The following is a 13,145-nucleotide window of genomic DNA, read 5'->3' as shown; positions in this document are numbered from 1 at the left end:
GATCACAGATTTAAAACGGACTCTCCAGAGCTTGGAAATTGAACTCCAATCTCAGCTCGCCATGGTACGTCCTAAGGAACCTGCTAACTACTCAGAGTCAAGCTTCCAACTTCACAAGTATTGTTAAATCTTATACTATTCTGTAGGACTTAAGAGTTGGATTTACGTCCTATTAAATCCTACATTCCTCTAGTTCCTAAATAGCAGTGATATATATAATTGGATTGCAAGTAGCATGTTATAAAGCAGATGAACTTTCATGTTGACATTCAGGGAAGCAGCAACAGTCAGTTTTCAAACTGGTATTTCAACAAAACAATGACAATCTGTAAGGAGGCTGAACTTACTCCCATCAAACTATTCCCATTCATTTTGTCTTTGTAAAGGTTTTTTTCCCCCTCAATCAGAGAATATTTAATATCCTTCTTACACAGAAAAAATCCCTTGAAGACACTTTAGCAGAAACGGAAGGAGGTTACTGTGCTCAGCTTTCACAAATACAACTTCAGATCGGGAACCTGGAGTCTCAGCTCTTCCAGGTCAGGGCTGATATGGAGCGCCAGAATGCAAAGTACCAGCAACTCCTAGACATCAAGACCCGCCTGGAAATGGAGATTGAAACCTATCGTCGCTTGCTGGATGGCGAGTTTGTGTAAGCAACTAATTTACATAAAACAGATCCTTTTTAAATTTTCTGCAGCAATATGCTTTCCAGGAACAAATAAGTGGTGCATTCACCAAGCGGCAGTACGGCACATACAGTGATTCTGAAATCATACAGGTGTACTCTGAGAAGAATGCACTCTTCTGCCCGGTATTTAAAATAACCCATCGATGCCAACAGGAAAAGGGAATTTTCCTTGACCCTGACAAACATTCTGCCATCTTGCATGTCTCTGATCCCCTTTTAGGAGCGCAGGACAGGGAGTTACACTTGAAAGCTCATCCTTGACAGGGTCCAAATCGCAAACACAGTCACTGGATTCTTCTCAGGGTAAGTAGAACTTGACTGAATCAAATTTTGTTTCTAAACTCCTTCATCTGAATACAATAACAATAATACATGCTGTTCTGTTTATCTGCATCACCGAGTTCATCATAACAACATGAAGGGAACATGTTAACATGAAGGGAAAGGACGTAACTGCTCCTGTAGGCATACTGCTCTGTCTGACCATTTTGAACACTTCGATAAATTTTGTTTGTTTGCTTTTTTTACAATATTTAGATCCTACCAAAACTAGAAAGATCAAGACAATTGTCGAAGAAGTGGTAGATGGAAAAGTTGTGGCATCCCATGTTAAGGAAGTTGAAGAGAAGATATAAGGCACAATCTGACACTGAAAAGGATCTGGTCACTCCATGCTTTTTCTAAGCCAAAATGGATAAATAATTTTGTTCTTTTGTGTGAAGTGATAAAACCAGACTGGCTTTTTACCGGAAGTCTTTACATCAAAGAAAGCCTGCATTTTCATTCTTAGCCGTCATGCAATGTATTTTCTGCCTCAGTCTATTGGTATTACCTCTATTGTTCTCACAGTGCTCTTTAACTGTATCATCAATTCTTTGTTCAGCAACTAGAATTATGGTGCACACATTAGGCATCCAATTAAATATGCCTTTTAATAATTTTTAGTAATTAATAGGTAAAATAATTTTGCTATGCTAACCTCATTATCCAGTTTTCTTGACTAATAAAAAGGAATCCACAAGCTTTACAATGCTAGTCTCCCTTCATTCTTCATTTACGACTGCTGCTCCCAATCCATATTTGCCACTCGGTTGGGAATTTTGCTTTACATATACTCTGCGTGTTATAGCACTCCCCATTAATGTAAAGAGGTTCATGCAATGCTCAAACACGTACATGTTAAAAACACTGTGTAAATATGGGATTAAAGGAATACTTGCTAACTTTAAATTATAAATTACCAGTTTAAGAGAGATTTTGTAAACAGAACAACTTGTTGCAGAGACAGACGCTATGGTGGAAAGACAGGAACGCGCTGGTCCCCCAGCAAGCAGCAGCCCAGCCATGGAGCGGTGGTTCCATGCCCCAGGTGCCAGCTGCTGGGAACACAGTGGGATCGCTCGATTCCTAAACTCGCCTTCCAAATGACCAACTCCAATGCACTATTTAAAGTAACCTCATTCAAACCAGAATCACAAACCAAAATACAATCCCCTCACAATTCACGTACGAAATAACATATATACCTCAAGGACTCCACTGTGATTGCTGTGAAATCATCATTCCCTACATCATTCAATGTAGATTTGCACTGAATAATCGTGTCGTTTACCTACATACACATTAATGCTGAATTTAACGTTATGACATAAAAGGCACCTAAGAACTGCCTCGGGTGCAGTTCTGGTGTAGGTAAAATCTAGAAACCACGCTCCCTGTTGTCTTGTGCGACAGCGGCAACGGTACACCAAAGCAGTCTGCAATCTCCACAGTGTTATTACGCTGTATCACAGAGTCCCAGTAACTGTTGCACAGTATCTGAACTATGAAGTTAACTAAAATCCAGCATCCGCAGTAAAATATAAACACAGAAAGCAGCTAGAATTCAAAATTACACAAACCCTAATAAAGGTACTGTTGCTTAGACTTACCTGCCTCTAGCCTTCAGGGATCTCGTAGCCAGATGTTCCCTTTACACCTGAAAAAAAAAAGAATACAGAAAAAGGAAGTATTAGTGTTAATATCTTTTTAAAAGCTTTTTTAAATTGTATCAACTGGCAAACGTTTAGCTCCTGGTAATGTGAAGATTCATCCATGGATGCTTGTTTGGTTTGTGGGACCAAATCCAATAATGCCTGCAGACCCCTCTATTTTACTCCAAACTCACACATTCCTGGATTCACTTCCGCGCGCTGGACAACCGCGACTTCACAACAGAAGATGTTCTGAGTCCCAGGGAACCAAAAGCAAAGTGTAAACAATTGCTGTTGCAACGCAAAGAAAAGGGAAGATTTGAAAATATATTTGAAGTTCTTATTTGCTGAAATACACAGACACTTCCTATTACTGTTTATATCCGCCTAAGGTACAGTTTATGTTTGTTTGATGGATTCCTAATGTTCTTATTATGTGACTGTTCTCACACCAACAATGAAAACCTGTCAGTATCTTGGGCTCAGAGCTGCATAAAACTAGAATAATTCAGACATTTGGAGAAAAGATAGTGGACAACAAAACATTCCCATCTCAGACCAGGTCAGCTGAAAAACTGCCAGCTACGAAAATAAAATCAGAACACAGGATCCTTTTACATGTGCCAGCAGACAGAGCCAAGGACAAGGAAGCCTTATGCTCACAGAGAGACTTTCAAGCGGTATAGTACTTTGACTTCTAAAAAGACGAGTGTCTTGTAAGAGTTTACTGCCCTTTTTTTTCCCATTTTACTGATGTATATTGTTATCTGGAGCCTAAAATGCTTTCTATCTAGTGATTTTTTATTTTTTACTTAAATCTGAATTTTTTAACTAAATCTCTGGTTTTGTGCATTTCTGAAAAAACCTTGTAAGAGCCGTTCTCAGCAGACAAGATCATTGGGATCATACAGGAGCTACAGCGAGCCTGGAAATTAAGAACTATATGCCGAAAAAACAGCACAGCAGCCAAACAATAGAGCCGTTCTCAGCAGACAAGATCACAGGGATCATACAGGAGTTACAGCAAGCCTGGAAATTAAGAACTATATGCAGAAAACACAGCACAGCAGCCAAACTACAGTTTCTACCTCCCTGGGGGCTGTCGGGAAGGATATAAAACCCGGACATACTCTGTATATTCTGTGAACTGCACACAGGGACACACGGCAGTTACGGCAAACTCCTTCAGAGTCAAACCAGCCACGTTTTCTGATGTCAGTGAGCTATGGTGAAGGGTCAGTTCCCCAGAACTTCCCACCCTGCAGAAGAGGAGCCAACCCCCTCACCACAAGGTGCACAAGCATTCTTTATCACTAGTAGTGCTGGTTCCTCTCCCTCTTTTTGTGTTCCTGCCCAGAACACCCAAAGGTTGGGTGAAAGGACGTCCAGGACCCCAGATCTTGTTCACAATGGGACAGTCCTCAACACTCCATCGGGCCAGCCACCTGAGGCTTCGCCTCACTGAGTTTTGAAAACTTCAAGGATGGAAACCCCATAACATCCCCAGTAACCTACTCCAGTAGTGCACAGCTGCCTGGTGAAGCACCTTCCGGCAGCGCTGCCACCAGTACAGGTGTACTGATGGGAAGCTGCTCCCTTCCCTTCCCCTCTGCCATTGCACTTTCGTGCTGTACAGCCATATTTTTTTCCTTCGCTTTGTATCTCTTAAACTCACATTTCTGAGGTTATAAAACCCCACAGTTATAGTGTAACAAAAACATGAAGACGTATATATCCATTTCAGCACATAAGTTAGGAATCATTACTGTAACCGCTGCAAAAGCGACAGACCATTTTAGTAAAGTCCAAGCTTTACTAAACCTGCTTTAGGGTGGGCTGGAAGCCTCCGACCTCGCAGCGCTCGCTCAGAAATGAGGCGCTGCAGCTTTAAAGCCTGCCCGCACGCTGCCGCGCTCCGCAGGCAGGGAAGGCTCTGCAGCAGCCGGCTCGCCCTATCCCCACGGCTCGGGCCACGGTGGAGGATGGGAGGAGAACGGAACTGTCCCGGCTCCTCTGCGAGACCAGGGCCAAGTATGAAACGCTCAGCACCAGCAATCAGATAAGGACCATCATCTCAGCAAGGACGCAGGTAATGACTTCATACAGACATGCACCTTCCAGAGTAAGGAGACAACCCCTCTCTGTACAGTTCCTCCCTCCGCCTCTATGAGGTACAGTATTTCCTTTTCAATGCAGCATATTATTGGGGAAGGGCTTTGGATTTTACTGCAGTAAGATGTGAACTAGAAGATAAGGAAATAGATTGTTGTTTAGGGCATGGAATTCAGGCAGAGAGAATGCTGTGTGATTAATCCGGATGTTTTTCTGTACCTGCAACAGTGATACTGTATTTCAAATGTGACAGTGCTGTAAACAGGGTAACCTCTAGCACCATTTAGTTGCCCCAGAGGAAAAATAAGACTCTTGAAAATCAAAGGAAATGTAAAAAATCCATTTATATACAGAAAGCTTTACCATTTTTAGCAGCTGTATTAAAGAAAACTCTACCTTTCAGGGATGATTTTATATTGTTCACAGTAAAACTGTCATACTCATCAGCAAATATAATCTGTTCTTTCATACAGATTGATTGAATGTTACCAACACACAATGCTTCTAGTATAGATTTATATACAAAACATCTCTAAAACCCAACTGAACTTTGAAATAAACTAGCAAAACAGCTTTCAGCCACCAAACATCAAGAAATTCTTGGTGAAAATTAGAAATTATATCACCCTGTTGTACTTCTATGGTATTGCAGACATGCTGGAGGGTTTTTAACCACAGGCCAGGCAGTGCTGCTGCAGTCTGAGATCTACACAGGAATCCGATGACACAGAAGCTATAAACCTGACAGCTAAGCCAAGTTTGTATTTGTGTTTAGCACAAAGCAGCCAATGTGCATTGATATAATCTTGTCACACAAATTCTGCAGTACCCAGGCAAAAAAAGGATAAGCAAAAAATAGAGCAGATTAGCCAAATCCAGATTTTTCACCCAAACAATCATGGTGAAATTACAATAGGTCAGTGTGTTACAGGGGGAAAAAAGAAACAACTTCTACTACTTGCTTCATAACACCTGAACTGAAGAGTTTATCTCCTCAGAGCTGATGGCATCCTAAGGACACAGAGTAGTGAAATATGCAACGGGGCCGTACGGTTCCAGGTGCTTATGGCATCTTCAGCACCTGCAGTAAAACTCAGAGCCAAAAAGGAAAAATAACTTTCCTAAGCAAAACAGTCATTCTGGAAGTTAAATGCATGAACATAGTCTCTAAATCAGAGATGAGCTCCAATCCAAAACGACCTCACGCGTGCTCAGGGTTGGCTTAAAAAACCTACTTCGAACGGGATTTAAAAAAAAGCAAACCCCCCCCATTTTCTTGCAAAGACAATACGGTGCTTGTTTGACTGTTTACTTTTTTCACTAAGGATAACTTCAGCCTTAAGGATGGCAAATTAATATTTTAGACCAGGATTAAGCTCAGAACAGGCACTTCACTTCTGAATTGTCCCATTTAACATGGGTGACAGCACATACTCAGAGAACATGCCATTTTTTTCCCTTCCTGTGATAGGTAAATCTTACATAACCTGTCCCTAGAGGACAAGGAACTGTTGTGGATTTGGATAAAAACGCTATCCTTATTTCAGTGAATGGAGGTGCTTCCTCTCAAATGACAATCTGAAATCTCATCAATGACTGCATCAGACAACACCATAATTACAGCAATTTTCAACTGTGATATCTGCATGCAACCACTCCACAGAGCTGTTCTTGGAAATCAGAAATGCATTACAACCAAAGAACCTTATTCAAACCTGGAAGCTTGACCTGACTGCAATTCCTCTAATTTTCATGGGGTTAAGCCTATTTACTGTAGAGGTGAGTAAGGTCTGAACACAGCTGGTTAATTTGTATGGGAATTCCTCTACAACAAGTATGTTTGGGATTAAAACGTGGCCAACTACTTCCCGTATAACACAGCAGGATAAGGGCTTCCCATCCACGTAGCACATAAAATATTAACTCAGCACTGTTAGCATCAACAAATTTAGAAGACTAAAAAACTACATATTTTTATGCATCTCTTATTTTCATTATTTGACTTTTCAATAGTTAACATTTTTATGTGCCCTGTAGGTAGAAGCAGCTACAGTTAAAAGAATGGACAAAGATGCAGAAGCATTAAAGGCAGCCAGAGCAGAACTCTGTGAAGCGAGACGGCAGTGGCACCACATGCAGGTGGAAATTGAAGCTCTCCACGCTGTGGTAAGCAAAAAGAACCAAAACTCGAAATCTTCTGGACAAAATAAACCTTTTTCTTGACGTAAACCATCACACAATTCAGTTTGTGCAACAATCCCACCCGCTATCCAGCGGAAGCTCATCACACAGAGCACTAACTGACCAACAAGCCATAATCCAGTTGTTCCTCACATTTAAGAGTATCACACATTTTGATTTGGGATCTACCATTCCATATACACATGTTTCCATGTTTTCACACCTGCCAAACACATATTTACATGATACTCCCTCACCAAGTTCCTGGTCACTCTGCCTAATCAATTCACATCAGGTTGGTAACCTTCTTTGAATGTGTGCACCAAATTTATCAATTAATTTGTGAGAAAATACGCCAGCAAGGTACTGAATTCAGCAATAGAGAGGAGCAGCAAGAGCACACAGACCACTCAGTTTTCATACAGACTGAGCTGGATATCATTTTAACCACACAGGTAAAACCAGAAACGTGTGAAATTACTGGTACAACACACAGCTACATTTTTCTGTCCTATCAAATTATGCCAGATTTTACTGGAAAATTTCTCAGCAGAAGTATTACCCTGAAAGCTTTACTCCTGCTCCTGAGAATATTCTTAAAAGAACTGATGAAAAAACACACAGATTGTTAATGAACAGTACATATAACATCCTTACACATACACTTTCCAAATCTTAAAATATGAGTTAAATTTCACAGGAAAAGGGTTTGGAACGTTCATTGCGTGCCACAGAGCAGCAGTACCACGTGCAACTACAAAATTTAGAAGCTGAGATTGGATGCTTAGAGAAAGAGCTGCTGGAAGTGAGAAGAGGCATTGAGAAACAGCTTCAAGAGCATGAAATTCTCCTGAACACGAGGATGAAACTGGAGGAGGAGATAGCAACATACCGCAGTCTGCTTGAGCAAGAAGAGAGCAGGTACTTGTTTAGAGATAAAGTACTCAAATTTATCTTCATTTCAGAACTTCTCATTGAAATAATTGTCAGAACTGTAAGTACATGAACCAATCATTAAAAATTTACAGTATAAAATCCTTAGAAACAGTTTCATTGTAGCATAACCCCACTGATTCCGAACTTGCCGGAGCCAAGTATCCCCAGGGCGCGCTGCAGGTAGTAGCACGCTTATCGCATCCTCACTCCAGGTGCTGCGTGCTGACGTAGATGTTGCAACGGTGCCATGGGTTCCGTTTGCCTCAGGCCGTTGATGAAGCTGGTCCAAACGCATGAAGTTCTGGGAGAGGAGTTCAGGCCTCCTCACACAAGTCCATTTGCGTGTGGAGCTCGTACCAGTGTTGTTCCAAGTGTGGAAGGCACACACTCGGGTGCTGTCTACAGCACCCTAATACACCTTCCAGTGACATTTGCTTTGCTTCACGCCTGCCCTTTCCCTGGTACACAAACACCGGTGTTTTGAAATGTACCTGAGAGGCAGCTAAACCAATCCAACACCAAGGAGGACACGAACAGGCACAGTATCTCCTCTTGCACACAGCACTGGTATCATCCCAAAACTGGGCACGTGGTTCTGAAATCTTTCAGTGGAACACAGCCTCCCCCAGCCCGTCCTACCGAAAACAGAGGCTTTCAGCCCAGACACCTCACACGCTTGCCTAAGAAGATTCCAGACACAGAGCCAGTTTCGGATTTAATGCTTCTAACTGTGAAAATGCACGCAATTCAGTATTAATAACATTAGAAAGGTCTTCTGGCAACAACACTGACCAAAAACTAACTGAAAATAATGATGAAATTACATAGATATTTTCAGTTCTATACTGGGAATAAGAAAACCTAACAAATCGTTACCACAAGCAAACAGAACTTCTCCTATTTTCAGATTTTTCATAGCTGTTCGTAAGACCAGTTTTGGATTAAAGTAACTCCATATTATTAGGTGACTGTAAGCATTTTTATTTTTGCAGGTTTCGTTGCTCTGTACCTGACCAGAAGGCTGACAAAAAGCCCACCAGCAGCAAGATTGCCTTTACACTGCCTTCCAGTGAGTTTTCAGACACTTCTCCCTTATGGCCATAGAGGAGGTTCCTAACTACGGACAAATTTCCTAGAGGAAAAATATCTCTAGGTCCTGTGTCCTGACCTTACTCTCCTGCATGCCCAGTCTATCTGCATTTCCTTTTACAGACGGTGTAAAGGAGCATGGAAATGAGAAGGGGGAACTGATGACAAAACAAGCAGTCCTAGATGGAAATATCACACAGGAAAGCACTGAAGCTCATGGCACTGTACAGTAAGATAAACATGAATTTAACACAATAGCAACTGAAAGCAAATGGTGGGCATTACATTTCAGTAGCTTTAGGTTTTCCTTTATTTAGTATCTGTTTTGTCATGTTCGTACAGCCAAGAAGCTCCAGAATAACAGTGATAGTTTGAGTTACACTGAATGGCATGTTTTACCAATACATTAAACTTTAAAGTTCTTTTTATTAGCATTTACTTCATAAGCCAACAGTATCCAGGTGATGCTTCTGATCTGTAATTTCTATTTCTGTTCAGAATGAAACTATGAATAATTCATTTAGCTAAGGCTGAAAGCAAAAGAGCCCAGTGCCATGTTTGCAAAGTCCCTCTGGGGTATATTTATGCCCATAAATTCCGGCTTGGCTGCTCTAACTTGCTGTTTGGGAACTCCTGTGTTTCACCAATTCCCAAACAGGGAATGGAGAGCTTGGTTAGTACGTATTATTCACCTTAAAGTATTTTGATAGTATTGCATTGCCTTGTTATTTCCACCACCACCTCCCACCCCCTCCACCACCGGCCCCGCTGCTCTTTCGTAGACCAACACGTAAAGTTACATTTAGAACCCACCCTAGCCTGCCCTGTCACTCATACTTAACTGTAACCAGCTTCTGCAAACGTGTAGAAATTCAGATGGACAGTGTATGCCATCCTGTGCTTCACCATGCCCATTCCACACCTGAGGCTTATTTTCATACGTGGGCATTGTTCCTTCCACAGCCTGTCAGAGCTGAATGGGGCTATGGGCTGGGCAAAGTTCCCTCTACCAGAGTAAGGCCCCCAGCGTCAGACATTCAGCTCTGGTTCCTAACACGAACTTGGAGGATCAAATCAATAGCATTTGAGTACCTAAATGGCATTAAATCAGCTGGGGTTTAATTATCCTTATTTTACTTCTGCCCTTTTTACTTTTGTAATGTGATGTAATTGACATTCTGAACTAGATTTTTCTCCTCCCTGTTTTGAAGGCTTTCAGCTGCAGGAATTCTGTCCTGCTCCCTGTGGTACAGAGGTTCCCTGCAAAGTTTGAGCTTGGATTCCAAACTTTCACCTTGGAAACAAATTGCCTGCTGTGTTTGGAGCAATGGTTGTGTATCCATGTCTACTTAAAAGCACAAAACCAAGACTAATGAACCCTCACCCTTTATTTAGCTTTTCTGGAGAATGAACCTAGGGAAAAAAAGAAAATTCCAGTTCTCAGTACCCATCTAAAATACCCTGTCGCTTTAGTACGAATTTCTCTACGTGTTAAAAGCAGTCCTGAAGATCTCTCATATCATATTGGCCCAAGGATCATAAACACCTTTGCTTTATTGTTTCAGGACAGAAAAAGTGGATGAAGTTATTAAGGAATGGGAAGGTTCTTTCTTTAAGGACAACCCTCGCTTAAGGAAAAAGTCGGTTTCATTGCGCTTTGATCTCCACCTAGCAGCCACGGATGAAGGATGTTTACACACCAAGAAGAAAACCCTCCCCGACATTGAAGTCAGGCTGGTAATGAGGAGATCCTGCAGTATTCCGTCTATCAAACCTTAACCAACAGCAAATTAACCCCAGGTTCATCTCCAACAGGCTCTGGAAATAAACTGTAGATGGTCTTACACGGCCTGCTGTCTTGCCACAACTATGAAATCTTACTAAGTACTTTGATTAATACAATAAAAACCTACAAGTCTTTTAAAAGAAAGGGAGAAGAGCAAGGGAGTTAAGATTCCAAGAAACCTAACTTCTACTAGTTTTATACTCTGGGTGCAGCCCTTTAATTTTCTCATTATTGTTGTTGGGTTTTAGAATTTCACCAAATATTAGAAAAATTAAACCATAACTTTATATTTTGACACATTCTGCCTTCGTAAAAGAGAACTCGTTTTCTCTTTCTGGACGTGAGAAATGCCTACTTCATTCTCTTAATTATTCAACACTGCATACACACGATGGCTGGTGAGTCCTTGTAATAATTTATATCACAACTCTCATACTTCCTGAAATAGATTTTAAAATAACACTTTCTAACAGCTAAAACTACATACAAAGATGCTCTTAAGATACATAAACTATTAACAAAGAATTTTCTTTTTAAAGTGGCTGGTATTTTTAAATTGATTTTTGTAGGCAACAACAGAGCAAAATGTCTAAATGTCTTTCCCTTACCTAATTATGCACACATTTTTAAAGTACTGTTACAAACCAATGATATTTTAGCCATACTGTTCCTCTGAGTTTGAAGCAGCAATTTCCACTGAAAATCAGTTGTTCTCTTATGTGTCCACAGGTATCTGTACTACAACTTTCTTAGCCATAGCAAGTAAAAATATCCTCTTTAATTGTTCAAATGTAAGGAGTCAACCGACCGTTTAAATGCGGGTGTTTGGTTGTTTATTACAACAATGTCAATTAAAATATCTTCAACAAATGCCTCTTCTGACAAATATTGCAGGTAAGTTATGCTCTTGATCTAGTACACAAAACAAGTCACCATTATGCCAGGGTACAACTAGTATTCCTCCAAATTAAATGGACAAAACAAGGGCTACATATCCAAAGTAAAATTCTACCAGGCCCATGAAGTATCCCCCAGTACTGCTCAAAGTAGCTGTGGGCAAACACGGAGTACCGTGCGTCTGTACAGCAGATCTTACAGGAACACAGAAACACAGACCCAGACGGATTTCTTTATAACATTATGGGACAAATTTCAAACAAAAATCTCAAGAGTTGTATTAAGAGTAACTGTTTGAGGGTTTTGAAGAGTCATGGATGTCAAACCCACTGAAATCGCTGGGATTGCAGGGGCTCAGAATGGAGAAAAACCATGTACCGTATTTGCTGGACTCACAGCAGCATGTAAAAGATTAATTTGTCAGCATTTGCCTTATTTCCTACAGCATGTGTTACAAGAACTGATACCACAAGTTCTTCCCGTGTTAAGTTATGCTTCAATCTTTTGTTTGTGGTAGGAACAATGCATTTATATTGCCCACAGTTCTCTATCTACGGTGTGAAGCTGGCTAATTATCGTTAACCTTAATACTGATCTGGAGTTGTTAATACTTGAGTATTTGGCATCCTGAATGTATCAGCCTGCTCTGGTATTTTCACTATGCAGCCTTGGTTTTTTGTGCTTATACTCTGTACATTTTACAATACTTGAATTTAAACTAGGTTTTAATTGCTTCAAGGCACTTTAAACAGGGATACGAATTTACCAAAGTAAATGGTAGTACTACAATAAAAAAAGAAATAAAATTGAGTTTGTCCATGCATATTTGAGTTTGAATGCCTATACCGTAAAAGGAAAGAATAGAGAAAGAAGAAGTCGTAGATAAGAAAGGCTGTAGCGCTGCAACCAAGTGTTTTCTAAGCTCTCCTCTACAATTAGAAAGACACAAATTCCCTGAGAATCTCTGTCACAACGTGGTAAATCCGGTAACCCTGACGAGACTGAAGTCCTTTGTTCTGAGCGGCGCACAGGAAAAAACAGGAGAGAGCATCTGGCATACGCAGTTTACAATCTAAGGACAGGCAAAGCCCAAGAGCAGGCAGATACACAACAAACAGTGTAATTCATCTACCTTTGAAACTGCTTAGGCTGACTTCCTCACGCAGGAGGAGCTTGCCCAGGCATATAAAAATTACTGTGCACGTACACGGGACTGCCATCTCTACAGCACACACGGACGGAATAAGCTTACTCAGAGACACAATTCTTTCTTTGACGGGGGAGTGATTGGCTTATTCTCTGACCTACAGTACTTCTTGGGGTATTAACTTCTCTAGCATAACTCTAGATATTTTTTTCCCTAACAACAGAAACCTCATTCAGCATAGAACAGAACACACACCAGGCTTCGCCTTCCAATACAACCTCCCTGTTATTTTAGAAAAGAAAAATCACTGTGTATCTGTAGTAAACATTGTCT

General features: G+C 40.9%; 2 protein-coding genes across 4 annotated transcripts in view; both read left to right on the top strand.

The window, feature by feature from the left end:
• Positions 1 to 1,326, top strand: part of LOC104506590 (keratin, type I cytoskeletal 12-like) — a 3,773-nt gene extending 2,447 nt beyond the window's left edge. For 2 of the 3 annotated variants that reach the window (XM_010147584.1, XM_010147583.1), the window contains 4 exons: positions 1 to 64; positions 435 to 646; positions 912 to 994; positions 1,229 to 1,326. The exon at positions 1 to 64 is cut by the window's left edge and continues 53 nt beyond it. In XM_010147584.1, coding sequence (XP_010145886.1) covers positions 1 to 64; positions 435 to 646; positions 912 to 994; positions 1,229 to 1,326 — 457 coding nt within the window. Of the gene's footprint in view, positions 65 to 434; positions 653 to 911; positions 995 to 1,228 lie in introns of all 3 variants that reach the window. The other variant, XM_010147582.1, reaches the window with a different exon arrangement.
• Positions 1,327 to 3,889: 2,563 nt separating this feature from the next.
• KRT222 (keratin 222) lies at positions 3,890 to 10,761 on the top strand. The gene is made up of 7 exons (XM_010147587.1): positions 3,890 to 3,899; positions 4,590 to 4,753; positions 6,814 to 6,942; positions 7,658 to 7,878; positions 8,886 to 8,962; positions 9,106 to 9,211; positions 10,548 to 10,761. Exons 1-7 carry the CDS (start codon positions 3,890 to 3,892, stop codon positions 10,759 to 10,761), a joined length of 921 nt encoding a protein of 306 aa, XP_010145889.1.
• The last annotated feature ends 2,384 nt before the right edge of the window (positions 10,762 to 13,145 follow it).

The sequence above is a fragment of the Eurypyga helias genome, unplaced genomic scaffold, assembly GCF_000690775.1.
Source record: "Eurypyga helias isolate BGI_N326 unplaced genomic scaffold, ASM69077v1 scaffold7732, whole genome shotgun sequence".
NCBI lineage: Eukaryota > Metazoa > Chordata > Aves > Eurypygiformes > Eurypygidae > Eurypyga > Eurypyga helias.
Note: the sequence above shows the minus strand (reverse complement) of the source record. Positions and strands in the feature narration are given on the sequence as shown.

Bases quoted from the DNA above. Each gene is read 5' to 3' on its own strand.
- KRT222 (XM_010147587.1), top strand. The intron at 6,943-7,657 runs GTAAGCAAAAAG...TAAATTTCACAG, and splicing joins TTGAAGCTCTCCACGCTGTG to GAAAAGGGTTTGGAACGTTC. The intron at 7,879-8,885 runs GTACTTGTTTAG...TTATTTTTGCAG, and splicing joins CTTGAGCAAGAAGAGAGCAG to GTTTCGTTGCTCTGTACCTG.